This window comes from Marmota flaviventris, chromosome 15 (assembly GCF_047511675.1).
Source record: "Marmota flaviventris isolate mMarFla1 chromosome 15, mMarFla1.hap1, whole genome shotgun sequence".
In the NCBI taxonomy this organism is placed as follows: Eukaryota; Metazoa; Chordata; class Mammalia; order Rodentia; family Sciuridae; genus Marmota; species Marmota flaviventris.
The window spans coordinates 65567488-65595081 of NC_092512.1; the positions used below are offsets into that span (position 1 = coordinate 65567488).

The following is a 27594-nucleotide window of genomic DNA, read 5'->3' on the forward strand; positions in this document are numbered from 1 at the left end:
ACTACAGGGAGACAGCCACATCAATGGTTATAGCAGCACAATTCACCATAGCTGAACTGTGGAACCAACCTAGATGCCCTTCAATAGATGAATAGATTTTTTAAAAATGTGGCATATATACATAATGGAATATTACTCAGCAATAAAAGAGAATAAAATCGTGGCATTTGCAGGTAAATGGATAGAGTTAGAGAAAATAATGCTAAGTTAGCCAATCCCAAAAAAACAAATGCCGAATGTTTTCTCTGATATAAGGAGGCTGATTCATAGTGGAATAGGGAGAGGGAGCATGGAAGGAATAGAGGAACTCTAGATAGGGCAGAGGGGCTGGAGGGGAAAGGAGGGGGCATGAGGTTATTAATGATGGTGGAACATGATGATCATTATTATCCAAAGTACAGGTATGAAGACACGAATTGGTTTAAATATACTATGTATACCACCAAAGATATGAAAAATTGTGCTCTATATGTGTAATAAGAAGTGTGATGCATTCCACTGTCATATAAATTTTTAAAAAACTATGTAAATCTAAGTTGTATTGAAGTATCAGGGTTTAATATAGTGTGTGCAACTATTTTTAATTTTCAGAAAGCATTTTTTAAAATTTTCTCCCAAAAAGGTTCCCTCCCTTCAGATGAATTATCACATAAAAGTCTCAACTTTTAACCCCTCTCTGCCCAGGGCTAACCCTTTCTCACCAGGTCACCTTCTCTTAAAGGCCATACCTACTTCTATTCAGGTAGTCCTCTGCAACCTCCTAGGCTATTCCCATGGTAATTTGATTTTTAACATCATCATTTCACTTCCCACAATCTTTATTTATCACCTGTATGGACACTAGAATGCCAGCTCCCATGAGAAGAGGGATTCTGTCTCATTCACTCCCACATTTCCAGCTCCTGAGCATTATATAGAAGCAAATAGAAATGCCCAATAAATACCTGCTAAATAAATGAACATATATTTAATATAGAAAGCAAAATAAAATTAACTTACCTTCTGGAATTATGTTTGACTCTTCTACAGCATTATCTAAATAAAAGAGGAAAACATACTTTACACCAACTCACCTTCATTCAGATCCCTAAAGTAACTAATATCCCCTTGGATATCTAAGCTTTGCTTTCCTTTTTAGACTGCCTCTTCTTATGGAGAGACTTGTGAGTATTTATATTAGAATATCAATTTTAATTTCTAAATTATATTCAAAGAGTACATTAAGTAGGCTAACATTATCACTAACATAAAAATTTGCACCATCAAAATGGAATAAATAAGTATCCATAGGTTCCACATGCATGCATCTCACTGACAAAGGATCAAAATACAAAAAAACAGAACAAGCAACTAAGAAAAAACAAACAAGTAAACAAAACAACCCCCCTCAAAAAGAAATTACGTGTGCACTGAATATGTATAGAGATTTTTCTTTTCATTATGCTTTAAACAATACAATATAATAACTGCTGACATAACACTTACATTGTTTTAAGATTGTAAATAACAGTGATGTAAAGTACACAGAGAGATGTGCACAGGCCACAAGGAATACTATGACATTTTCTACAAGGGACTTATGCATCCTTGGATTTTTTTTTAATCCGCGGTTCATTCTGGAATCAATTCCACCACAGACATGTAGCAATTATTTTCTTAGTGCCTGGAAAATGTTTTGTATTATTGTACTTATTCTTTGTTTCACAGGTTACAAAAGTTTAACAAATGGAAGGGGGTTTGATTGGTAAGTAACATCTGTTTACAGACAAAAACTTACCTGAAATTTCTATTGCATCATTTTCTGAAGGCTCGTATTCTATAAAATAAAAAGAAAAAATAATCCTTTAGTATTGCATCATTTTCATCATAACAAAAATGGACAATGTGCTCCCAGGAATCCACCTTTGTCTTTGAACACAGATTACAGAGCAGGGTGGGAAGGAGTTTGATCAACTGAAGTGAAACAGGTCTGGATTAAATTCCAGGTCAGACACTGTTTAGCCATGGGACACAGCAATCCCATATGGTCCCTTCTTATACAGGGGGAAAAGACAAGCTCCTCCCTCAATCACTTGTCACCAGAACTCAATAATCCACTTATTCCCAAGTGGCACTGAATTTTCTTTTGAAAACTGTCTTCCTGTCTATGATGAAGGTTTAAAAGAGCTAAAGCTCTTCCCTGCACATCACCTATAGGAACATTTCCCCACTTTGTTTAATTAATAATTAAAAAATATTCAGTAATTCCCAGACATTTAACCTGGAGGCAAACACCCTCTGCTGGCCTTTTAGAAGGCACTGACTGGCAGGCAGGTCCTTCATCCACCCACCCTGTAACAAGTGCCTGCTACCCATTCCTTCTCTTAAGGGTTGTCACTGGGCTTGGAACTGGGCTTAGAACTTTTTTGCAAAGCAGGCTATTCCTGCACAGCCCTCTGCCCTATGCTGTGCCTGGAAGCTGGCTGCTTTCTCAGTCAACCTGATCTTCCAAAAGGTCTCCAATTTTCTGCTACAGGAGGAACAAACAATCTTATTTCCCCAGAATGGTCACAGATTTATTCTTTTGTATTTATTTAATGAAGAACCATTTTTGAGAATGTATTATTTTTTGGACATATTGTCAGTATTCCGGTACAATCATTTTGTCCTTTTGGGGCATTTGGAAGATGAAAGGGACGAGGAAATGTGTGCTTATTTTCACCCTGAGCAGAGATAGCATTTAAATATGCTCAAACTTCTACAGATCTTAAAAATCAACCTTTTCTTGGGCCTGCTTCCCTTTACTCTCTTTTGTCCATTTCATAATCTAATTTCTTTAAAGATCCATTTACGTTTGAAGTCTCCTCTCCTCATTTGCCCTCCTTAGCCCATTCCCACCTATCTTTTGGTCCTGACCACAATCCTGAAAAGGCTCCTGCTGAGATGGCCAGTGAGCACCTCATTAAATCTGCTGGACACCTTCCGGTTTTGCCCATGAGATCACTTAAGCGATACTTTGCACCTAGACTTCAGTGAGATTAGACTCTATTTAATGTCTTATTTCTTTCTCAGTCTTCTTTATCACTCCATCCCTTTTCTGTAGATATTAAATGTGGCTTTCTTCAAAGTCCAGCCATAGAACCACCTCTGATCCCCCTCTATCCTCCTTCATGAAGGGCACAGAGTTTGGTTCCAATTATGACGATGCTGATGATTCCCAGATGTGTAATTGGCAAATCACCACCAGCTCATAAGGAATGGACTCAGGACCTAGAGCCCTGGTTCCTGCCTTCCAGCTGGTCTTATCTTAATTTAAAAAAAAAAAAAAAAAAAGGACCACCTGTCATCAAGCCAGAAGAGGGAATGAGGCTACACCTGCAATATCAAGCTCTGTTCATTTTACCTTAGAAACATTTTTTTGTCTTCCCCTCCACCTTCACATGCTGGTTTATACTACTATCATCCCTGTCCAATCTGTCTAATGACAAGTCGCCCATGAGGCCACTATCATACTAGACCATGGGCACATTTTCAGTGCTGTTACACATGGCTCTCAGAGGGACACAACAACATTGAACACCCCCCTTCAAGAAATTCATTCTTTGGCTCCTTGATTGGCAGGTGGAACTCAGATATGAGTTAAATTCAAATCATTGCAGCTATTACTTTCCTCAAAAGCTTATTTCTCTCATTTGGGAAGCAGGGAAAATACGAGGCACTTCATGGAATTCAGAAAAATAATGCATAAAATGCTCAAAGACAGGAGCTGCTATAGTCGACCAGGATCTGAATTAGATACTACTTATGCTGCAAATTTGCTAGAATTCCTTTCTCCATGTTGCCATTGCATTGAGCATGGAATCCAATTCCTCTTAATCTTCCCCAACGTGGGAAATCAGTAACCTCTGAGAATGGGATTAATTTATAGAAACAAATACAGTAAACTCTAACTAAAGCAGTTATCCATGCATATATTAGTCAAAAGGTATGACTATAAAGTAATGAGATACATTTTTTAAAGTAATTTGTAACTGCCCCAAAACAACTTGTAAAAAGTTTAAGAAATTACTTAGGCGATGGCAGAACTATTGGAACAGTTAAATAATCTCACTAAGTGAATTTTTGAGAAAAACTATTCATTTCTATGTCTTGATGTTTACTAACACAAACCTGCATATTTTACAGTCAAACTAGGGGGATAAAACAAGTAGGTGCCTTAAGGTTTAAGAAGCATTTTCAAACCTTGTTTATCATAGTCTTGGTATGTTACGTCATCTGCAAAAGAAAGAGAATTAAAAAAAAATATTACATGAGTCCTTAAAACTGCTTCACTAAAAAAAGAAATTAATTTTAAACACAAATTTCTATTCCTTTAAACATTGATGTTTGAATAGTCAGTAATAAATGCCTCTGTTCAGATGCAATTAAAGCAAAGAGCAAGTATTCCCGTAAAAATTCCTCAGCACAAGATAAATAAAATTAGCCATTAGAATTTAACATCCTGTTTGTTATAGACCCATTCATTGTTGGTAGATGAAGTGAAACACAAACATCTTTGTTTTTGTTTGCTTGTTGTTTGGTTTTTTGTGATGCTGGGGATCAAACTCAGAGCCTTACACATGCTAGGCACTGGACTACATCCCCAGACTCTGACATTATTTTAATATACTGATTTCACTACAAGACAAAAAGTCATGTTAAAAATTGCTTCTTGACTTTTTGAAAGAAAAATTACCATGTAAACAGACAAAGTACTGCAACTAAAATTAACATTCAAAATTGAATGAAACTGTTCATCCAATACCTGCTTCCTGGTGCAATCTTTCATCTTCTACAACTGGTTCACTGGAATCTAAAAGAAAAAAATATTTTCCTCTGCCAAACGAGAAAACACCAAACACTTGCATTACCTGACACCATTCTAAAAGATTCAAATCAATTCTGATCTACACAACCTTGTAAAATAGATGCTATTATTATAATGTAATAAAATTTAAGTTGAACAAAGTTCCAGAATTTACTGTTTAAGCTGCAAAAAATGGGAACTAGGATCTGCAACCAGTCTGGATCTACTACACCATAATTCAATTCCATTCCTTCTAATAGACCAGACTCCTAAAGAAGGTTTAAAAACATATTTCCTTTATCTTTATTTCCCCAGGTAAATACTGAACTTTATTTAGAAGTTTCTGTAAATATTTGGAGAATCAAAAATGATTGAAAGTTATTATGAAGAAATCTCTGTTGAATCAGAGTGAATCATGCACACTGTGTTAAATGACGTTGGCCAGTGCCTCAAACAGAAGCACTTATCAAAGATTTTCATATTACAAACCTGGGTTTTCCTGGTCATATATCATCTCTTCTATATCCTGATGATGATCCTGTAAAACTATAAATTGGGAAATAATTAGGAAATTAAAACATCATGGATTTTTCATGATACTCCAAACTAGAAAAGTATAATTCCTGGTAATAATAGAAATACAAAACTAAATCAGAACAATGATCAGCCATGTTCACTCTTGGAACCCTCAGTGCTTAAGGTCACATGCAAAACTGAACAAGACAGTTTCCAGCATCAATGAGTTTATAATCTAACTACAAAAGAGCAGAGCTAGACTCTCATTTAGCATATGCAGACTTAACAACAGTAAATAAAAGCAAACAGAGGCAGACAGCCCAAGAGAGTAGTACCAGTGAGTCTTCCTCCTGCCCATGTAGAAGAATCTGTGAGCAAGTGCACACGCCACCCAGCCCTCACCTGGGCTTCAAGCTCAGGTATTCTATGTGGGTTTCTTCTACCTTGGAACACAGGTTTAGTGTATATAAATAACATAGTGTATATAGACCACAAATGCTAGTCAAAAATACCACATGGTACTCAAGCTTACAAAGAGTGATCTGTTTATCATGGGAAATAAACTTCAAAATAGAAACTAAACTCACAAAGGTGTATCTATACTACAAAGCAAAATAATAACAATAGTATAAACCCTATCATGTGATATATTAAATACTTTCAAAATCATTAATAAATAATAAATAATATTTTAAATATATCATGATATTCCATTAAAGACTTATTCTAATTAGGAAAGAATAATATTAAGTTAAAACCTACCTGGCTCTTCCACAAGGTAACTATCCTCAACCACTGAAAAAAACATTAAATTGAAAAAAATTGATATTACTACTTTTATAAAATGGTATGTATCATAGTGTTGATGTATATTCTGAATTTAGACTTATTACTGATTTAAAGAAAATAACATAAAATATAGAAATACCAATTAAGTATCTGTGTAACACTTTATTCCCTGAACTGCACTCTCAAGTGTCTCATGTGTTCTATTTGATCCACTCAACATCTCCACAAGGTTGACAAACACTGTAATCAGGTGATTAATAAATACAAGGTGAAAGACTGACAAAGGCTGAACGCAGAAAATGTGCTAATTTCTCTCCATTTCACATTCCACTGTGGTGTTCCATCTCCTACCCCTGTCCTACTATTTTTTAGAGCAAAAATACACAATCTGCAAATGGAGAATAAAGGGAACTTTATGTGTCCAGGAAGCTAATCAGAAAATCTGATCCTCAACGAGCTTGTGACCATTGCTCATTGCTCATTGTATAAAACAGATACACAAAATGTAATTTTTTTTTTAATTTCTAAAGACTGTAGTAAAGTCGAAACTTTAAAGTTCAAATTGAATCTCCATGTCAACTAAAGATTATATCAGTAAATAAGGTCTCTAGAACTTATAGACTTCTTAGAAGTATTTCTTTCTACCTCTCTCTATACCTCCTAAACTTAGAGACACCAAATTCCTCATGTTCCTGGTTATTTGAGCATCTTAACTGAAATGTGTTGCATAAGCAGCACCTAGATACAAAATTCTAAACAGCCCTCAATGTTGCAGAGCCATGGAGGCCAAAGATGGGAGGGAAGGAGTGATCCACGGAAACCAGAGTTAATTTTTATCAGCATCCCTACTCAAAAATTAGAAACACTTTCCCATAGACATCATGACATAGTAATCACTAAAGGTCAAAGGTGCTAAAGCTCTTCTATTATCAGCTATATTCAATATATAGTACATCCAAAATCACATACATGTTCAAAAATATTTGTGTTTGAATCTTTCACACACACACACACACAAAATTATGCACAATAATTCTTTGAGTTTGTTTGGACACTTACATCACTATTTCTTTGCCACTGTATCTCCTCCTCTAAACAAGAAGCATGGGTATAGTTTTGCATTCTGAGAGCAAAGCTGAACATTGTAACAGAGGCTGAGGTTCCATAAAGCCTAAAATATTTACTACCTGGCTTTTTGCAGAAAAGGCCTACAGACATCCCGTAAAGAAACTAAGAAGAGTGTCCTATTCACAGTCATTAGGGTTAGTGTTAGATCAAAAGCCTGTGATGGGTGATCAAGTCAAGTACTTCAACAGTTGTTTGCCAAGTAACAAATAGCACTCTTGGCAGGAGAATACCATAATAGTAGTTTGCTGAGGTATCTCACCTACTTTTATAAGAAATTTATGTATTCTGAGTTTTCTTTAAAAGGGCTTTGAATCAAAACCTGGATATCTATTTATTTTAGGGAAAAATTTACTTTACTTGAGGTTTTAAACTTGATTTCAAAAAATACAGAAAAACATTTAATATTGGCTTTAAAGGGGCTCAAGAAAAGATTCAATAATTGCAATTGTAATTTATCTACTATATTTTATTCTGAAACCAAATAAATGTGTTCTACCTTCATGAAGTGTTTCAGGTTCCAGCATCTCAAATGTATCATCTGCATCATCTGTAAAGAAATTCTCATACTCCAGAGGCAGTTCTTCTGCTGGTCCATCCTGGTCTTGTTGCAGGTCTTCTCCTTCAACAAGGGTAATGAACAAAACAATATAGGTATATGCTAGCCCATAGGCAGCAGCTGGCTTAGGCAAAGAGGCCTTCTGAAGGGCTGCTATGTAATCCTTTCTCTCAGCCATCATTGGCACTGTTCATTCTGAAGGTGTTTCCTCCCTCACTCTGGCCAGGTGCTAGTCTCATTAGAAAGTAAACTCCCAAACAATGAGCACCTCTTAAGTTTTGTTCACTATGTTTGCCCAGCATCTGGGACCATACTTAGTCATAGAAGTATTCAATACTTATTTGATGAATAAATAAATAAACTCATAATTATTAATGTGCCTCTTCAATTATCACCAAATTAGAGAAAAGATCACACCAATAACTTGTATTGAGAATTGACATAAAATTGCATGTAAAAATTTTAAATGATTTATCTAATGTTCTGATGCAAAGAAAAATTAGCAACCTATCTTATTCACAAGCTCCTTTGCAAGTAGGAAGGCCACTTCACCTTATTTATGCTATATAAACACAAATATCTGTATTATACTGAATCTAAACTGTTCTATGCTTAGCCTTTAGATATTCAAAGATGCCTATTTTCTCTACTTTGATTAACTTCTGATATATTGAGCAGTTTTGTTTTCATGTGGATGTTGACTATATTATTCCACTGAAATACAGTTTGTTATCATGCCTAAAAATTATCCTCATATTAATGTGACAAGGCTCCCAGCAGACTACCTCCTGTAAATAATACTCTAAGAATTTGAGGGAGCTGGGCTAGACTATATGAAGTACAGTGATTAAGAGTGCAAAGTCTAGAGGGGCTGGCTCTGGATTTAGGTTTTTCCATACTAACTCATGACTGTGCACAAATTCCTTACCAACTCCATGTCTACAATTTCCCTTCCATAAAATAGAAATAATAAATATTCTTAGGATTATTGTGAGGTGAAAATACATAGAAACGTGGTTGGCTCATAATAAGTACTTAGGTGTTATTATTATTATTATTATAGTAGCAACAATATTACCATGAAAATTGTGGAAAGTCCTTCTGAGTTACTGTGCCTTTACAGTAGCATAGTAATTCTCTTAGATGTTACCAAATTATGTAGACCCACTTCTGGAGCTATGATTTTTTAATAGTCTCTTCATCTACAGTTTTATTTTCTGTGGTTTCAGTGACCCACAATCAAGACAGCATATAAATGTTAAATGGAAATTTCTGGAAATAATTTGTAAGTTTTAAATTATAGGTTATTCTGAGAAGCATGATGAAATCTTGAGCCATCTCTCTCCATCCCATCTGGAACATGAATCACCCTGTTGTTCACCATATTATATATGTTATCTGCTCATTTCTCACTTGACAGCTATCTTGGTTATCAGAGGGGCTGCCAGGGTGTCACAGTGCTTGTGCTTAAGCGGCCCTATTTTACTTAGTAATGTCCTCCAAAATGCTGCAATTCTGATATTCAAAGAGAAGCCATAAGGTGCTGCTTCCTTAGGCAAAAAGGTGAAAGTTTTTGATATTGAAAAAAATCAATATTCTGAGGTGGCTGAGATCTAGAGTGAGAACAAATTTCCATTAAATTGTGAAAGATGATATCTGCTAGTTTTGCTGCCACATCTCAAAGTGAAATGGTTACAGCCACAGTGCTTGATAAAGTATATAAGAAAAAACATAATATTTTATATATATATTGGTTATACATAACATGTATGTACAATAATTTTGTGTGTGTGTGTGGAGAGAGAGAGCACACAAAAGCGTGTGTGTTCCATGATATCTGTAGTTTCAGTTTTCCAGTTGGTTCTTTGAATAATCCTGTGAAGAGGGGGTTTCTGTCTTATCACAGCCAGCTATATTCCTCTCCCCTTCCATTTTGCATTTTTTTCTACTCAGTAAACAAAGCACCAAATCTAATTCCTGTTGAGACTTTCACTACTCTTTATCTTTATATCATATTCCTCTTTCCCTATTCTCTCCTAGTTCAATCCAGGAACATCTTATATGAGTTTTACATTCGCCAGTTTAGCAGCCAGACATCACTGACCGATGAACATTTCTGTAGGGAAACCACCCAAGCACTGCTCACTGTCTGTGAATCTCCACTGTTTGGCCAGTGACAGCCTTGTGTGATGAGATCATCCTGAAGTTTCCTAGACTCTAGGCATTACCCAGCCCTCTGCAGCTGGTACCCCATCCCTGTGAGGCAGTTACTATTGTCCATTTTAAAACATGAGGAAATTGAGGACTTTGCTAAAGCCACACAGCTAATAAATGGCAGATGCAAGATTTCAATCCAGTAATGAAATGTGCATGATAGGGGAAGGCGGCCATGCAAGGTCAGAGGAGATGTGAAGATGAGGTGGGGGTAGACAGCACATCCCCACAGACATGTGACAAGTTCAAAAGCTCTGAGGCAGGGACAAACTTGGTAATTGCAAGGGAAAGAGAAGGCCAGTTGGGCTAGGAAAAGGAAGAAGGAGGAGAAAGAGACTGGGGTCAGACAAGGCACGACTGCCTGAGCACATCGAACACCAAACTTGGGTTTTAGAGGCTCAAGACTGGAAACAAGTGTAAGTGCATGGCACTTCAACAGCCATGGCAAAAGGCAGCTGTCACGGCTGAGGCACTGGAGAGGCAGGTATGTGCCAGGGGCAATGTGTCAGGCTTAGGTAAGGGGAGAGTAAAGAGAGAGCAAGAAAAACATCTGGGGTTTGAACTTCTGCAACTACATGGGTGGGATGGACATTAACAAAAATGTAAAAGGCTGGAACAGCACTTTGGGGTGGGATAGTGGGGCTGGAGACCTATAAGATGCAGAGGAGAGATTGAGACTGAGCCATACACAAGGTCCTGTTGGAGGGTCCAGCAGGCCCTGGGTAAGCCTGGAGCTTAGATAAGTCATCAGAGTTGTTGCTGTACATTCAGGAGTCACCAGCATATAAATGACATTTAAGGCCAGGGATCATCAATGTGATTGTCTAAGGGGATAAAAATTCTACAAAGCAAGAATAGGTCCAAGAAAACTGTATCAGGGAACATGTGCTAGACTAGATGATTTCCTCTTCTGCTAAGCTGCCCCCTCCCACCCGCCTGCTGTTTCTTTCCACTTCCCTTCTTTCCAACCTTTGCCAGAATTGAATCTGATGAGCCACCTGGACTCATTGGGGTCACCAGCACAACCTCCTCCATCTGGGCTCTCTGCTGCCTGCTCCCCCCAACCCCCCCACCCCCACCCGCCACATTTCAGGCTGTGGGCAGAATACACCACACTCCTAAACACCTTTAATTGCTGTTAAGAATTAAGAACAGATATCTGTCTCTCATCCCTATTCCTCTTCATCCCACATGCCACCATTGTGAACTACCTTCAGACTCTTGGTTGGGCTTCCACACATGCTGTGCCCTCTTCTTACGACCAGACAGGCGAAGTTCTACACCATCCTCGTGCTTCTAGATGGCACGATCATTTCCTCTATGAAGTCTCTTCTGAGGCCCAAGTCTAGGTAAGCCCCAAAGAATATCCTGTGTCTCACCACTATTGTATTGTACTACCTGCACTGTATAAAAATCACTGGTCTATTTTGACTGCATCTACCTCCTTATGTTTATGGATTATTAAAATAAATAAATAAAAGCTGTAGGAAGGAGAAGCCTACTCTTGCTTATATGGGCAGATACATATTCAGGTGAAATAGCCTTCCTACTTGCAAAGGAGCTGGTGTACAAGGACACAGGATCCTACATGCCAAGCAGTCATCAGCAAAATCTAGCTGAAGGCTAGAGAATTATTTGTATGTCTTTATGACACCCCAATTTTATTTTTCTTCTTTAGGGCTACCCTTGTATCACATCAAACCATCAGGGTATCAGGGTCCCGCTGTGTTCTGTACCTTCAAAATGCCTTCATGAGCTTTGTTCTGTTTTCATCAAGGAATGCTTCAAGAAACGGCCTTATAAAACCCTAAAACACTGGTTTTGAGACTCTTGTTTAATTCTCCCCATATATGAGATATTTTTTAAATCCAAGAGTTGGGAGCTTATTTTATATTCTTTAAGTAGACAGCATGCTTTGTCTTCTCTGGTAATATGACCTATGTAATTAGAAGTCTGTCCTTTTTTACTTTGGTGATGAACAAAGCTTGCTCATCACAAAACTTGCTTTCTGGTGTTCTGCTTCCTCCACTCTTCTTCCAATCTATTTTTGAAGGACCATGATCTCAGCTTGCTTATCCTCACTTATCAACACACATTCTTTATCAGATACCTGCAACAAACTCCCTCATAGTAAAGTATGGTAAAACATGTCTAGTCCTATTTAAAAATAATACCTATTCTCTAGTAACTTGGAATAAAAGATTTAAAAAAACCTAAGGTACAAATAACTTTTAAATCTCAATATGTAAATAAGCTTATGTAAACATCATTTTCATAACTCATGACAAAACAATAGACATTAATCCATACCATGTTCTGTATGTACCGTTTCGTGGAGAAGGGACTGAATTTGTTCTCTTACTTCATCTTCAATATTCTGGGGTTCTAAAATAATTACAAGACATCACTAAGTGGACAATATTCAAACATCAATAGGGAACTCAGCACCCAAATATGGCATTTGTGCATTATGTATTAAAATGGCTACATCTGGCTCAGCAACTGTGAATTTTTTCCCATATCCATTTACTACTTTTTTTCCCCTATGTTGGGAAACATGGTAGATAATTAAAACTGGTTTTATTTTGTTAATGGATATAAGTGTTACAAGCTTTAACAGGGCTTTTAAAGACAGAAAACTAATTTAGGTAGGGTTTTTATTTTGAAAAAAGCCTCACAAATCAAAATGAGTTGTTTGTAATTAGTGAAGGCCAGGCCAATGACAGAATAAAGTGAGAAGGGCAGGGAATTCATTAAGGAAGGTCCTGGAAAATAAGGAAAAACATGTGGAAGACAAAAATCAATACAGATCAGTGCACTGTGTTCTCTGACAGGAGAAAGGGAAGCCTTGCTGAATGAGAACCCAGAGAAGATGAGAACCCAGAGAAGAGGGCTGATGACCCCCAGAATTCTGGAAGTGAGAGTAGATAGCCTGACATTATAACTGATGGTCCTTCCAGCTTTGGACACAACATGACACATAGATCTCCACAGATTCAAATAAACGTGAACATGCATAGTGGCATTCTGACAACATTGTGGTGCTTATTGTATTATCAGGTTTACTGCAACACCACACAACATATAAGAAACTATGATTACATTGACATGTCGTCCAATTTTCAGTGAAACAATCTTTGTTCAGAGAATAAAAGTAACACTAGGCTTGGTCTTAATATCATAAATGTTGTCTTATGAAATAATGCCGATGACATTAGTTAATGTCAAAAGGCTAATCCTCAGTGACAAAATTGGGGTAAATTAATCTAGAATTTCAAGCAGGGAACAAGTTTTGATACAGTATCTGCTAATTGCTCAATGAAAGCACTTCTAAAGCATTGCAGTGTCTTACATTTTTTGAGATATTTATATCTCACAAACCATCTTTATGTACATTCTGGAACAATTTAGAAAAGTCTCCAGTCTTCATTCTTCCATCATCATCTCCCACAGCTTCCTAACTATGTTCCCAGTTTCACAACTGCTGAGGACAGCAGCCAAAGTACACTCAGTATGAATTACCAGAAGTGTAGCCTGGGCACTCTACATCTCTGCATAATCCTTTAATGGCTTGTGCTGATCCACCAAGTGAAAATCTAAGCCATGGAACAGGATATGAGAGCTCCACAACTGGGCCATCACACACTTTTCCAGAATTGCTGGCTACCAGCAATAGCTTTGAACTTGGTAAGTATACCATACTCTTTCATTTTTCCATAATTTTGTAAATGTGCTTGTTCTCCAATGGAGACAGTTAGTACAGGCAGAGGCCAGACTACAATGGGTTAAAGAATGAATGAAAAAAATAAAATGAAAAAGCAATTGTAGAGTTTTCTTTCAAAATCTAGCTCTTATGGTGAAGAGATTAGATGGCAGAGGCGGGGTCAAGAAGGGCTTAAGGGCTTTATTTCATCAAATTTTTATGAGTTATATAACTAGGCTTATCAAATAGGTGGATGGAGTCAGATAAAAAAGAAAAATCAAGGACAGAGTAACAGGAAGGTTGAGAAGGCCACATTTAAAACAAATATAAAGTTGAGAAGGATATGGGCTAATAATAAACCAATGGATTATGGAATTTAATTATAATTCATGGTGAAAGAAACAAAAATTAAAAAGGAAGAGTGGAAAGAAAAATGGCATAACATTTGAGGTAGGTACTAGCCTTAAAAACCAAGGTTTTTAAATTATAAATTTATTTACTACAAAGTAAAATTTGAGATGCTAAATCCAAATACACGTCTAATTATAAGACTTAATAGGAGGGATACAGTGAATTCTTATAGCATTATGGGCTAAAGAAATAATAAAATTTAGAGCAACATACATATTAATCTTAAAAGTAAAGAAGGAAAATCAAATAGTATTCATCAGTACTGTTTGAATTTAAAAATCTAAGATGCCAGTAAATACAGTGTCATTCCTAACACTTCCAATAGATGGCAGAGTGAAACCAAATTTCTTTGCATTCTGCATAAATGGAAAAAAGTGCAGAAGCGAAACAGTACTTCATAAAAATGTCATAAACAAGAAATGATAGTAATGGATTAAAAGTGCATTTACTAATTTATTAAAATATTTCAAGAGTTCTCAACCTATGGATCATTGTCTCTTCAGTGACTACAGAAATAACTTGAACTGATCCATGAATCTGTGTAAATACAAAATAGATTCCACAGATTATCATAAGGAAGTCTGGGAATTCCTTTGATGCAGACAGGAGATCCTCACAGAAGAAAGACTTTCTAAATTACTTATTACTTAATTAAATTATGTGGCAAATGATAACATTTGTATATAATACATGTCTATTTTTACTTTCAGTGTAATATGGTATAATAATTCTAGAATTGGAATCAAGGAAAAATAAGTTGCTTCCTAACTATAATCTCAGGCAATAAATAACTGTGCCATAAATTCTTTGTCTCAAAAATTAAAATTCTCCTGTTCAAATATTTTAGTATCAAAAAAAGTTTATTATAAGGTTTCAGAAAGAAGAAAAATAGTTCACTATTCTATAAACATGTGAAACCAACTGTGGACAAATAAGTTTCTGTGAACTGCAAGCAAAGATGCCTGACAGGCTAGGTACATCCTTCTGAGACCTCCAGGACCACTTACCTGTTCCCTCAGGAGCCTGCTCCTCCGGCTCAGCATGTGGCTCAGCCTCCTCTGGTGGGAAAATCGGCTCGGAAGCAGATCTTTCTTTAAGTCCTGCATTTTTTATTCACAAAATTAACTTAAATTTCTTGATCTTTGTGTCATGTTAAACCAGGAAAAACAATACTCTTAAACATTTAATCAATTGTGCAAGTAATTCCTAGTTTTCCAATATTATATGGTTAAAAATTGAAGGAGGAGATGGTTTGCTCTTTAACTTCATATGGGCTTTTACTATCTCTAAAAGTTAGCCTTTTGTTTTAAAAAAAAAAGATAAAACAAAAATTATTGTTTAATCATTCACAAAAGTTTAAAATACACAGTCATATCTGAACTTGCCAAGAGAAGTCCTGCTTGAGTCTAAGCTCCTCTTGGGTTCATAAGTGACTAATTATTTCCTAAGACCTGAGCTCAAAAATCAGCAGTGGGACACACAATGAACATGAACTTTTGGTTATTTGTTTATACTCCTTATTTTAATTCACATGTAATTATTTACTTATCTAAAAAAAACTACAAATAGTAAAAAATAAGGGGAAACCATACATCACCCACTGTTTATAATTCTACCTACAAGAAATCGTATTATTTATAATAGCTAAAGTAGATGGAAAAAAGTTCATTTTTAAAAGTAATTTCTAAAAAAATAAAGCATCAGGGTAAATTAAGATGGAAATTGATTTTAAAGTCAATGCCAATCTAATAACTACTGTGTTAGTTCTTTGATATTTTCCATGTATAACAATATATCCTCGATTAAGCACAACGACTTAGAAAAATAACTGGATCCAAGAGTCTGATTCTATTAAATCTTGTGCCAAGACGTGCTCCCTAGGAGTTCCCCGTGTAGCAGTGATGGTTGGTGAAAGGGTCCAGACAGTGTTCAGATGTGTTTCATGAACATATGCACCTTTGTACAGCATTTAACGTCATAGACTCCATACAGTCTGGAGAATTCGTATATTTCAATGTCTTGTACTCTTCTTTATTCTTTGCATTTTTCCTTACTCTTCCCTACTACACATCTCATTTTTCTCATTGATGAAAACACACTGCTAGTTTTCTCTTCCCAAATCTTCAGGAGACACTGAGGCAGGGATAGTCATTACCTACCAAATTATCTACATTTTCTCTGCTCACTTATTTCCAACACTTCATCCGCACAAAACCTAATGCTATTAACAAACACCAGTGCATCCAGTTGTGTTCTATGTTTAAGTGTAAAGATATCGATCGAATAGATTCTAAAGAGATCATACACACCAACCCACAAGTCCTTAGCACGGTTCAATTTCTGAGAGTAAGGGAGAGAGAGAGAAAGTCTTCTTAAATACATCACATTTCAAATGTAAATATAGGGCTGAAAACTGCTCTGTCCTTTCCCATTTGAATAACCCATTCTTGTATCCCTCAATCGTGAATGGGACAGGCATGCCACTATTCATTGCCAAGTTTTGCTGCATGAATGGGGAAAAGCTTAGGAATCTTTAGAATCCTGTAATTAATCTCTGTAATCTCAGCATGTTGGCTAAGACCTTGCACAGAGCAACTGCTCTAAAAACACTTGCCAAAGAGCTGAGCACACTCCGTGGGACCTATTCTATTTACCCGAATGACTTCAGAGGTTCTCTGCAAGGCCAGAGTTCCTTGGCTGCACGAGAGTGGCCAAGGGCTGTAGAGATGGTCAAGGGGATTCATGTCATTCTATCTGTATTTGCCAGTTATTCATACTTCTGCCCAGTCTCTCCTATTTCAGTACCACAGCCCTACGCAGCCTTGGACAGTCCTAGTTTGTGTCTGTTGTCCTGGAAATATTATTTCACTCTCAAAAGTACCTTAGTTTGGATGAAGAATTAGTGTCCTCCTTGGCTAACCCATATGTAGAGAGCTTTCAGAGTATACTCCATGGGTGCAATAAGCAAAGATAATAAAGATTTAAAATGAAACCCCCATTCTTATTGGATTTGGGGAAAGGTTTCATTTGAAAATAAATTCTAATGGTGAAAATAGGAGTACACCAATATTCAAATACACAATGTCCCTAAGAGTCAGCTTTCTTTAACCCATTAAGTCCCAAATTTTCAGTTCTGCAAACATAATAAATATTCAAATATTATTTTAAAGTTCCCACAAGTGATATATTCATTGCTCGACTTAAGTTTTCATGGGTGTTCTGAGATAATGTGACAAAATGAACTCAAATGGGAATTATTTGTCTTTAAAATTAAAAATGGTAAAACATGAAAAACATAACAAGAAGAAACAAAGCATATTAACAGGAAGAAAATACTATGTAGTTCTCTCTTCTGGCCCAAGTAGTAGCTGAATTATAAACGTATTAATACCTGGTCACAGCTCCTTCTAGAGGTGAAACTAGAACAAAACAAACAACACTGTGAACTCCACAGAAGCTAACGATAGTGTTTATACATCTCCTTCCACGGGCCTTTATCAACTTTTAAATTTTAACAAAAATACATTCTATACTAGAAATGCTTTAATAACCCATATAAAAGAATTAGCCCTACCAGTTTTTATGCTCCTGTTCCCATCTTTGTTTGCCACCCAAACTCCTTTGTTTCCCAAGACTTGAGGCAAAATTAAATAAGAAACATAAGTAACATGTAAGATCAATTCAAGAGTCAAAGAAAAGGTTTTTTAAGATGGATTTATTAGGAAGTACAAATGGCCAGGGTGTAGCACTGTAATAAATATTCAAAATCACATTATGACATAAGAGGTATCAGTTTTCATGTTCCCAGGGTGCATAAAACAAAACAGCAACTCACGATGGCTTGAGCAAGGAGATTTATTGTCTAATGTAGCAAGGGCAGAGGCAGGCTGGCTAGATCTCAGCCCAGGCTTCATCCGCTGACCGGCAATCAGGGCTCCCAGCTGCAGGCTCCATGGAGACAGGACGATCTTCAGAAGCAAAAGCATCACATCTCACTCTGCTTCTCTCTAGATTTGAGGAGATCTTTGCAAGATGTTCCCAGAAATCTTCTGTTTCAGATATAACAGTCCAACAGGACCCACTTCCATGACTAAGCCAGCAAGAGGGACTGAGTGTCCACAGTGGCCTGATGGTCATTATGTTGTGAGTCCACCTCAGCAGACATGGCATGATTTAGAAAATGAATCAATTCCTTTACAACATACTTTGTTTTAGTTCTGTAAGCTCACCAGATAAATTAGGAGATTCTTAAGGTTTTGCACTGAGTAACTACATAATTATCCCTCCAATTTTAATTAAAAATGGAAGAAGCAATTTTAAAAAATGAAGTTAGCAGTTTAAATCATTCATAGCAATCTTGATCAACCAATAAAATTACCATGACTCAGGCTGGGGCTTTAGTTCAGTGGCAGAGCACTTGCCTAGCTTATGTAAGGCCCTGGGTTCGATCCTCAGCACCACATAAAAATAAACAAGTACTAAAGGAATTCTGTCCATCTACAACTACAAAAAAAAAATTTAAAAAAAAATTTTTAAATAAAAAAAAAAATTTATCCTGACTCAGTATTTGCTAACTTTATTCACTATTGCCCAATTCTATCTGAACAGAATGAAAAATGAACAAATATAATCCTTTCCATATATGTGATAATTGCAAACTTACTAAACTGCATATTGCATTCATTATTCAACAAGCATTTATTTCACACCTATTTAATGCAAGGTACTATTCTATAGTAAATGAACATACAAGATACACCTACCTTCAGGGTGAAGGAGCAACTAAAAACATTAAAAAAAACAAACATATGAACTGTTTAGAGTCTATTGGTTGGGATAAATGGTATAAGGAAGACCAGTGCAGAGAGGACCAGACATTAGGAAAGAAGGAGGGTCTATTTATATTAATGGGCAAGGAAATGGCTCACAGAGAACATCTCAACAAACTTCTGAAAGAAATCAGGAATGCAGCCATGACCATAACACTGGATAATTCTCCAGATAAAGGGAAAAGCAAAACAAAAATGCTTCAGCTAGGTAAGTTCTTTATGTGGGGAACAAGGTGACCAATGTGACAGGACAGAAGTGAGCCAGGACGTGAGCACCAGAAAGGAATGCCCTGGGACACTAGGTCACTGAGTGAACACTTCTCTTAAGAATCACAGTCATCCCTCAGTGTCCATGGAGAAGCAATTCTAAGACTCCCAAATATAACAAAATCTGCAGATTCTCAAATCCCTTATATAAAATGGCATAGTATTTGCAAATAGCCTATGCATATACTTTCAATCAACTCCAGATTACTCACAATACTGAATGTAATGGAAATATCATATATATAGTTGTTATACTGTATTTGTTTAAGTAATAATGACAAATGTCTGTACATGTTCAACAAAACGTGCACTGTCCAAATATTTTTGAGCCATTGTTTACTGAATCTATAGAAGTGGTGACTGAGTAGGTGGACCCTCTTAGATACAGAAGGTTGACTTTTTATGCAAACAGCTCTATAAATTAAATGTGGGAACTATAAGTAGTATTTTGCTTCACCAATTTCATATATCTATCCAATAAAAAGCTAAGATTTTTTGTAAGAATTAGTTTATCAACCTTTGGCTTACTAATCTAATGGTGCACACGGACTAATGCAAATTTTGGACTTTCCCATCCAGGTTACTCCAGCTATTGTGATTTATAAAGAGTAAGTCCTCAGAACTACTACTGCTTCATATGCCAGTAATCTAACAGTATAAAGTAACATACCTCAAGAATAAGGCCAACAGGTACATGAAACTTGGCAAATATTCTGGGAAATCAATACACTGGAAAGGCACACATACTAATTGTTACTAATCCTTCTTGTTGTTAGTGGCTTGTATAATCAGTGAACATGGATCTTAATAAGTATACTAACAGTAGTCCCAAAACGTATCAAAAATATGACTACCAGAATCTAAAAGCTGTCCGGTGATATAAATAAGAACCATACCAGCTTCAAAGTATCTTTATATGAATCAAGATGATCATGCAGATTTCAGAAAGAGGATGATGTAAATCACAAATTAAATACCAATAAAAGCATCCAAGAGTCTGGTTTCAGGTGCCCAAAAAGGGACTGCATAAAGACTGGAAGGAAGGGGCTCACTTTACCATCATGCAAAACACACTTATAGGACACACAACATAACATAGTGCCTATAACTTCAGATACCTGAACCAACTGGGTATCTCTGAATCCCACCTCAAGCAATTTACAACTACTACCATGTTGACTTCCACAAATACAGAAAGGGAGTAAAATACTACCATAATATAGTTTTCAGGACTGAGCTCATTAAATCCAGTAAGTGAACATTTTTGCATTGATTTATTTTTTCCTTTACATCTTCTAAAGGATCAAATTTACTTGCCTCCCCTCTTCTTGCAAGCATATACAGGGCAACATGAACACAGTTATGAACAACTTCTAAGACAGTTAAAACTGACTGCATTGCTGGAGAATCTTCTGGGCTTTCCTTTACAAAAAAAAATAATAATAGTAATAATTTTTTCTTCTTTCTAATAGTCTTCAAAAACATTCTAAGACAGATCTAAAATATTTTTCGATGATCTGGTTTGTATATTCACCATTCTATAAACAAACGTCGAATGCCATTTATTATCAGTTACTAAGGATAGATCCTGAAGTCCTGGTCTGGCAGGAAAGCACAAGGATGCAACAGGGTGATCAGCATGATAAATGGAGCAGGAAGAGTCCAGCTACCTGGATAGAACAGACACCAGGAGAAGGTGATGGCTGGGTTGGGTCCCTCAGGAGAGGCAGAGGGTGTCCTGCCACACAGAGGAGGGGAACACCGGGAACACTGGGATGTCCAGGAATATGTGTTTGAAGGAGTCAATAAATGGGAAATAAATATACAGCATATAGTTATTTTATATTATTATCAAACACAACACAAAAGCTTTAAGTATAGGTCTTCTTCCTCTAATCTCTTAAAATATCAGAGAAATCACTTTTAAGTCAAGGAAGATGCAAGTGAAAGACAGACTTCTATGGTATGTGCACACCTGACTTAACATGGATTAATAAATATAAGTATAAAGTGAAATCAAATTATATGAAAAGAGAGCAACAAAAAAAGAAATGTATGGATTCTGTTTGGTAGGGATTAAAAATGGAAACTTTCACAGAAATTGATTTCTATGTAAAAATTATAGCCAAACCAATAATAAAAAATCTAGTAAATGTGATTGTGTTGTATCCTTAAGCAAATGAAAGATAGGAGATGAAAGATTATTACTATTTTTTTCATATTTATCCAAATAAGATTTCTGTGGAAATAACCTTTATGATTCTGCCATACAATACTCATCCTTTAATTTCCTAAGAACAAAATTTTTCTCTTTAGCTAAAACAGGACAAAATGGAAAGAGTTTAACAAACTAAGCCTAATTTGCCCAGTAACTAAATGGTTGCATTTTTCATTAAGTCAATATTCTTATATATTATTTCAGTTGGTCTAAAATTATTGTTGACAAAGTATCAGGATGGGCTCTCTTATTCTGAAATGTCCATTCTTGCCCATCCCACTAAACCTTCTGTATCTGGACAGGGGCAAAAGTAGAATTGGGAAAAGAAGAAAGGGGAGACAAACTCCATAATCTACTGATTTTAGCATCAAAAAAGAGTGGCATATAAATATTTCCTTGTTGGCCAGTCCCATACTTATCCCTCCTTCTTTTGGTAAAAGAATATTAATTTTATTTTGGAGAACCAGTTTTCCTTCACTCAACATTTTAACAGTGCATATTCAACAACACCTCGACATCACAACCATAGTTTTCCCAATCCCTGTCCCCAAAATAAAAATTGGAGCTACCAAAAGCATATGAGTCTTTGCCTGAGAAGGAAGCTGACATTTCTGGAGAGTCCAGAAATGGACAGAGAAGCTCAGACCATTATTTGAACAACCAGACCCAAAATAATAAAAACAAGCAAACATAAACAAAACAAAAAAACCTACCCTGAGCTTTAAAATTATTAGAGCCAACAAATATTTTCTGTCCATGTAAGCAAATTTGAGTGGATTTAATTCATCGAACCCAAAGAATTCTGGACAATACTCAAAAGTAAATATATCTCCTGAGGAAGAATGATGAATGCCTTTTTGATAGAAATATAGTAACACTGAGACTTCAAAACTGGAAATAAGGGTTAAGTAGGGTTTTGTACAATGCAATAGAAAAAAAATCTCAAGGACCATAATGTTGTTTATACAGAAAAAATATGTTCTAAGTACAAAATAAAGTTAAAAGTTTCACAATTATACTATCAAAGTTCTCTCCATTTTACCACAGACTTAAGGGTATAACTTACTTCTTTTTTCTACCTTGTACATTCCATGTCCTGTGTTTTCATGTTGTAGCAGTATCATCTAAAGAAATAAGCAGTCTTCTACACCCCACCCCTCAGTGCTGGAAATAAAACCCAGAGCCTTATACATGATAGGCAAGCACTGTGTCACTGAGCTCCACAACAACCCGAGAACTAACCATTCTTATGTTACACAGGTAACATTTATGATTACGTTCATTTGTTCTCTCAATCTCAACAGAAGAAATTCACATCCAGTTGACCCCTTTTACAAAGATACATTCATTACAAAGGATAAAGAACTCAGTCATTTGTCTTAAAACTTGTTGACAACAGTATGAACAGGAATCATTGCTCTAGTGCTTCCAAATTTTAAAGTGCTGACTGAGACATCTTGGTTCTGTTATTATCATTATTTTACCCAAGTAAAGGGGAACCTGAGTGCCCCATAATGAGCCAGCTGCTTAGGTATATACAGTTATCAGACAGTTCTCACAACCTCCTTGAGACCAGGACAAATTATCTTCGCCTTACAAATGAGGAAAACAATCATTTCCAAGAGATATTTTACAGTGAAATAACCAAAGTAATCAATCTTGAGAATTTTTACCATTGGGCACCAGCAGGAGAAAAAAATAGTTGAGAACAAAGGAAAGAGGAACCAAAGTTAGAAGACATAGCCCAAGTTACCAGACCCCTTTCATAGAAAATGACTACTGTACAGTTAACTTAAAACATTTAAAATCAAAAATCATACTTGTTCATTCCTTTTCTCTGTGTCAATGGAAGTCCACTTAGGGAGTGCACATTATCCAAGAGATCATTATGAGAACTGCTGAAGTTAGAAAATGGCATGGTTACACAGGTCATAATGAGATAAAGTATTCTCTATGAACCAAGCACTTTTAGATTTAACTCAAGTAGCCCTTCTAGGTTAACTCAAGCGATCATGCATACTGGATTTTTTTTTCCATTTTTTTTTTTTTAACCAGTCTCTTCCTCACTGAGAAATATCAAGAGGATCATCTACATAAAATGCAAATGACTCAGAGTAAAACTGAAAATCTTATTTAAATAAATAAAGATTTCAAGAAGTTAAAGGTGATGTTAAAAATAATGAAAATTAACCATCAAAACCCAGATAAAACCCAGGAATCAAATGTTCTAACAAATGAAGACAACTGATGATGCAAGAGCTTCCAAAGAAAGTAACTAAATATTACCAATTAAACAAAGATACCTGGGGGGGAAAAAAGACCCTCAAATATTTTTGTAAAACTAACCATCTTTTTAGGGTGATGTATTACTCAAATGTAAAATATTACCACACAGAGTTTAAGAGAAAGTATGCCAATTATGTCACATTTTTTAAAAATTCTAAGTATGATACAGAGCAATTTAAAACAAATTTTGTTAGGGATATAAGAAAAATTTACATTCTTAGCATTTAATTTTCATTTTTTAGTTGCTTCCTCAAACTTTTGATTCCTAGCTGCTTAGAATTATGAAATTTTAATTCCTGTTTTTAGTTTGATTTATTTCTTTATTTGTTGGTGCTGGGGATTTAATCCAGGGCCTTGTGCATGTAAAGCAAGCACTCTACCAACTGAGCTATATCCCCAGGCCCAATCTAGATTTATTTTTAGAGGGTAATGTTTCTGGTTTAAATTACTCTGATGCCAATATGAAGGGGGGGGGGGGGGTGCGGAAAAAGCTACCTACTAAACAAAAGACTGAAAAAAATCAATAATGCAAATATAATTTTATCCTTAACTGAGACCAAAGCTTGTCCTGAACTAAGTTTTATAATTGAACCAGAATTGCCAAGGCAGTTGGATAAAGTAAGACCTCAACTTCAATAAAATTCAGATGAAGCTGGCTCCAGAGGCCGTGGCAGGAGGATCCCAAGTTCAAAGCCAGCCTCAACAATTTAGTGAGGCCTTAAGCAACTTAGCGAGACTTTGTCTCAATACTAAAAATAAAAAAGGGGTGGGGATATGGCTCAGTGGTTAAGCACCCCTGGGTTCAATCCCTGATTTTTTTTGTTGTTGTTGTTTTTTAATCAGTTTAAGCCTTTTTACTAAAGAAACGAGAAAGAAAATAAATTAAGTCCCAGTTTACAAACACTCCTGAAACAATGTTTAATCGTTTAGAGATGTTTCAATTCTTTGGGGAGGAGTGGGATTTGGTCAAGATATTGTGAAAATATTATTTCTTCAACAATTTGATGTCAGATATGAGCTATTTCACTCCTTGAGCTAATGTTTAAAGAAAAAAATGCGATAAATAAAGCATTTCAAAGCACTAAACAGCAACAGATAGCAGTTGTGTGCTTCTACTGCTCAAGTTATTCTAAAACTTTTTCACTTCTTTGCCCAGAATTTAACATTTATGTACTTTCTGCCCCATTGCCATTGAACTTCTAGAACTAAGGTAAAAATTATTAAAATGTCCTCAATTTTAATTTGACCTCAAATGCAATAATTTTCTACCCTTCAGTAAGGGAGGAAAAAAAATTACTTGCAGAAAAAAAATCACTTATAATCATTTAAGATTTTTATATAAATTTTTAAAATCCATTTATCTCTGCTGCAAGATTTAGCATCAGAATACAATTTGAAACTCTTGCAACTTTTATATGTGGTGCATTATCCGTTTTGCTTCTTTTTCTGTCCAGTTCTCAGATGGAACTTCCCTCCTCTTTTCCCAGAAGCCACCTTTCCTACAGGGAATATGTCAAGCAGCTTGGGTGGTATCCACTCAATCCCCAGCCCTAAGCTTTGTGCACAGCACCAAGCCTGGGAAGATTAACTGCAAAAATAGTTTCCGTTTAAAAGAACAATCACAGATGGTCACCAGACGTAACCAGGCCAGATGGTATTCTTACAGGGACTTTTGGCCCTATCCATCCCAGGAAACCAGAAACATGCATTTCGGGTCTGGGGGGTCTAGCTCTCTTGTTCATCAAGTATCTCCATGTGGAATAAAGTCATGACAAACCAGAAAGGCCAGAATTTGAGAAAAAAAATAGAAATAAATAGAGCTCTGATTACAGATTAGGACTAGGGATCGCCTCATCCAAAGCCAAGGTCCTTTGTTTGATAACCAATGGACCCATAACATTCCCTTTTTGGTTTACTGTTTTCTGGTATTCTATAAAAACAGCAGCAAAATCCTGGCTAATCAACAAATGAAATGCCACTTATCACATATTACAATTTCCTTGGGCCTTAGTTTTTACCCAAAGAAAAAAACAGGATTGGATTAGATAAAGATATTGGATTATTTTCCAGGATTTCCCCTTTGCTATGTAATTCTGTTATGTAAGTTAGAAATTCTGTCAACTACATGGCTAAATATTCAACTATAAGAAATTAATCCTGCCGGCATATAAGAAAAGGGCGCACAATAATTTTGGATATACTTTTACTTAAGTTTGCTCATTTCTAATTTGAAATATCTTTAATTAAGCCAAAAACATTTACTTTTAAGCTTTTCATAGACAAAAGAGAAGAAAGATCTTTTCAATAGTGCTTTTGATTCCAATATCAAGTTACTTTTCTGAAGCAGTAATCAAAATTGGAAATTTGAAACTTCATGCACATAATAATACACACCATTCACAGAAACACATTTCTTAATAAAATTTCATTTTATTTAAATGTCTTCTGATGGACTAAATTCTGGTCTCAAATTTCAAATTTTTAGAAACGGTAAACAATTATGATACAATCGAATAAGAAAAATATCTGTTATTCAACCAAAATACTTGAAAAAGGTGCTGTAAAAGGATATCAAATGTGAAAGGATTAAAGCCTTTTTCTATCTATTCTAAGTCTATGAAGGTATCATAAAAGCCTTCTAAATTGCTCTTCTATCTAAAATTCTCTGATTTATGACTCTTTCCAGAGTTCACAGAATGGTGCATCAGGCATGGGGTAAACACTGAGCATTTGTGGGATGACAGCAGAGGGAGCTGTGGGAACAGGGAAGAAAGAGTGAGGTGGTTGAGCAGGGATAAGAAATGAAGGGGCAGTCAGAGGTGAGGAAGGGGGTATGAAAGATAGGAAAAGACTAGGAGAGAGAGGTTTGAAAATGGGAAGTGGGGAGATGGGAAAGAAAGATCTGGGAAGAGCCTGAGGAAGGAGAAGGGAGGACCTGGGAAGGGAAGTGCCCCTGAGCCTAGGGAGATACCCACAAAAGAGCTGGGTTACAGGAAGAGAGTGGAGGGTAGAAGTATTCGAAAGAGAAACAGGGAAGCAAGAAGGAGAGAGAAGAAAGCAAAGGGAAAACGGAGAAAGCACTCACTAGCTGAGCACTTACACTCAAAAGTTACGTCACTGCACAGAACATCTTATAATCTTACTTAACTCCATCAAAGTATTTAACATTAATAAATCTATCACAATTCATATTGCCCATATACATTTCTCTGAAGACATGATCAACAAAAGTAGGAGTTATTAGATATTTTATAACATCTTAGAAGCTTTGAGTTTTTAAAATTTCAAAGTGCAACACACTATGTTTAAATTTTGAAGAACTTATTGAGCACCAAGAAATACATTCATGGCTAGTGTACACATCTTTCCAATCTGAGCAGTACTAAAGTGTCTATGCCCCATAGCAGCCAATCACAATGGAGAACATCACCTACATCCTGGGAGGAGGATGGGGGAGCCTTAGTTCTTCCTCCTCTGGTTATTTTCTTTTGCATGCCTGGCAGAACTTTTACTTTCCTTTCTGTCATCTTTGTCTCTGGATGCTGCTCTGCTAGAGATATCTTTCATGTTGGCTTTTTTCCTATTTTCCTTGGTTTTAGCACTTTTATTATCTAGGTCCACTTTCTCCTTTTCTTTATCCTTTCGACTCTTAGGAGACTCTTTTCTAGATACATCCGTATCAGCAATTTTCTTATCCTTCCGGTCATCCTCCTTCTCTTTCTTCCCCTTTTTCCTCTCTTCAGTCTCCTTCCTGGATACAGATTTCTCTTTTTCCTTCTTGAGTTCTTCTTTAATGGGTTCTTTAACTTTCAGGTTTTCCAATCAAAGGAAAAAATGTTTACTGATGGCATC

The 27594-nt window shown here is 36.1% G+C and overlaps 1 protein-coding gene across 5 annotated transcripts in view; it reads right to left on the reverse strand.

The window, feature by feature from the left end:
- Window positions 1-27594, reverse strand: part of Asph (aspartate beta-hydroxylase) — a 219588-nt gene that overhangs the window by 132318 nt on the left and 59676 nt on the right. For 4 of the 5 annotated variants that reach the window (XM_071602317.1, XM_071602316.1, XM_071602318.1 and 1 more), the window contains exons 4-12: window positions 15150-15242; window positions 12339-12413; window positions 7755-7877; window positions 6104-6136; window positions 5315-5371; window positions 4784-4831; window positions 4222-4254; window positions 1778-1816; window positions 1000-1035 (exon numbers count right to left, since the gene is read on the reverse strand). In XM_071602317.1, coding sequence (XP_071458418.1) covers window positions 1000-1035; window positions 1778-1816; window positions 4222-4254; window positions 4784-4831; window positions 5315-5371; window positions 6104-6136; window positions 7755-7877; window positions 12339-12413; window positions 15150-15242 — 537 coding nt within the window. Of the gene's footprint in view, window positions 1-999; window positions 1036-1777; window positions 1817-4221; window positions 4255-4783; window positions 4832-5314; window positions 5372-6103; window positions 6137-7754; window positions 7878-12338; window positions 12414-15149; window positions 15243-17983; window positions 27549-27594 lie in introns of those variants that run through there. The other variant, XM_027932834.3, reaches the window with a different exon arrangement.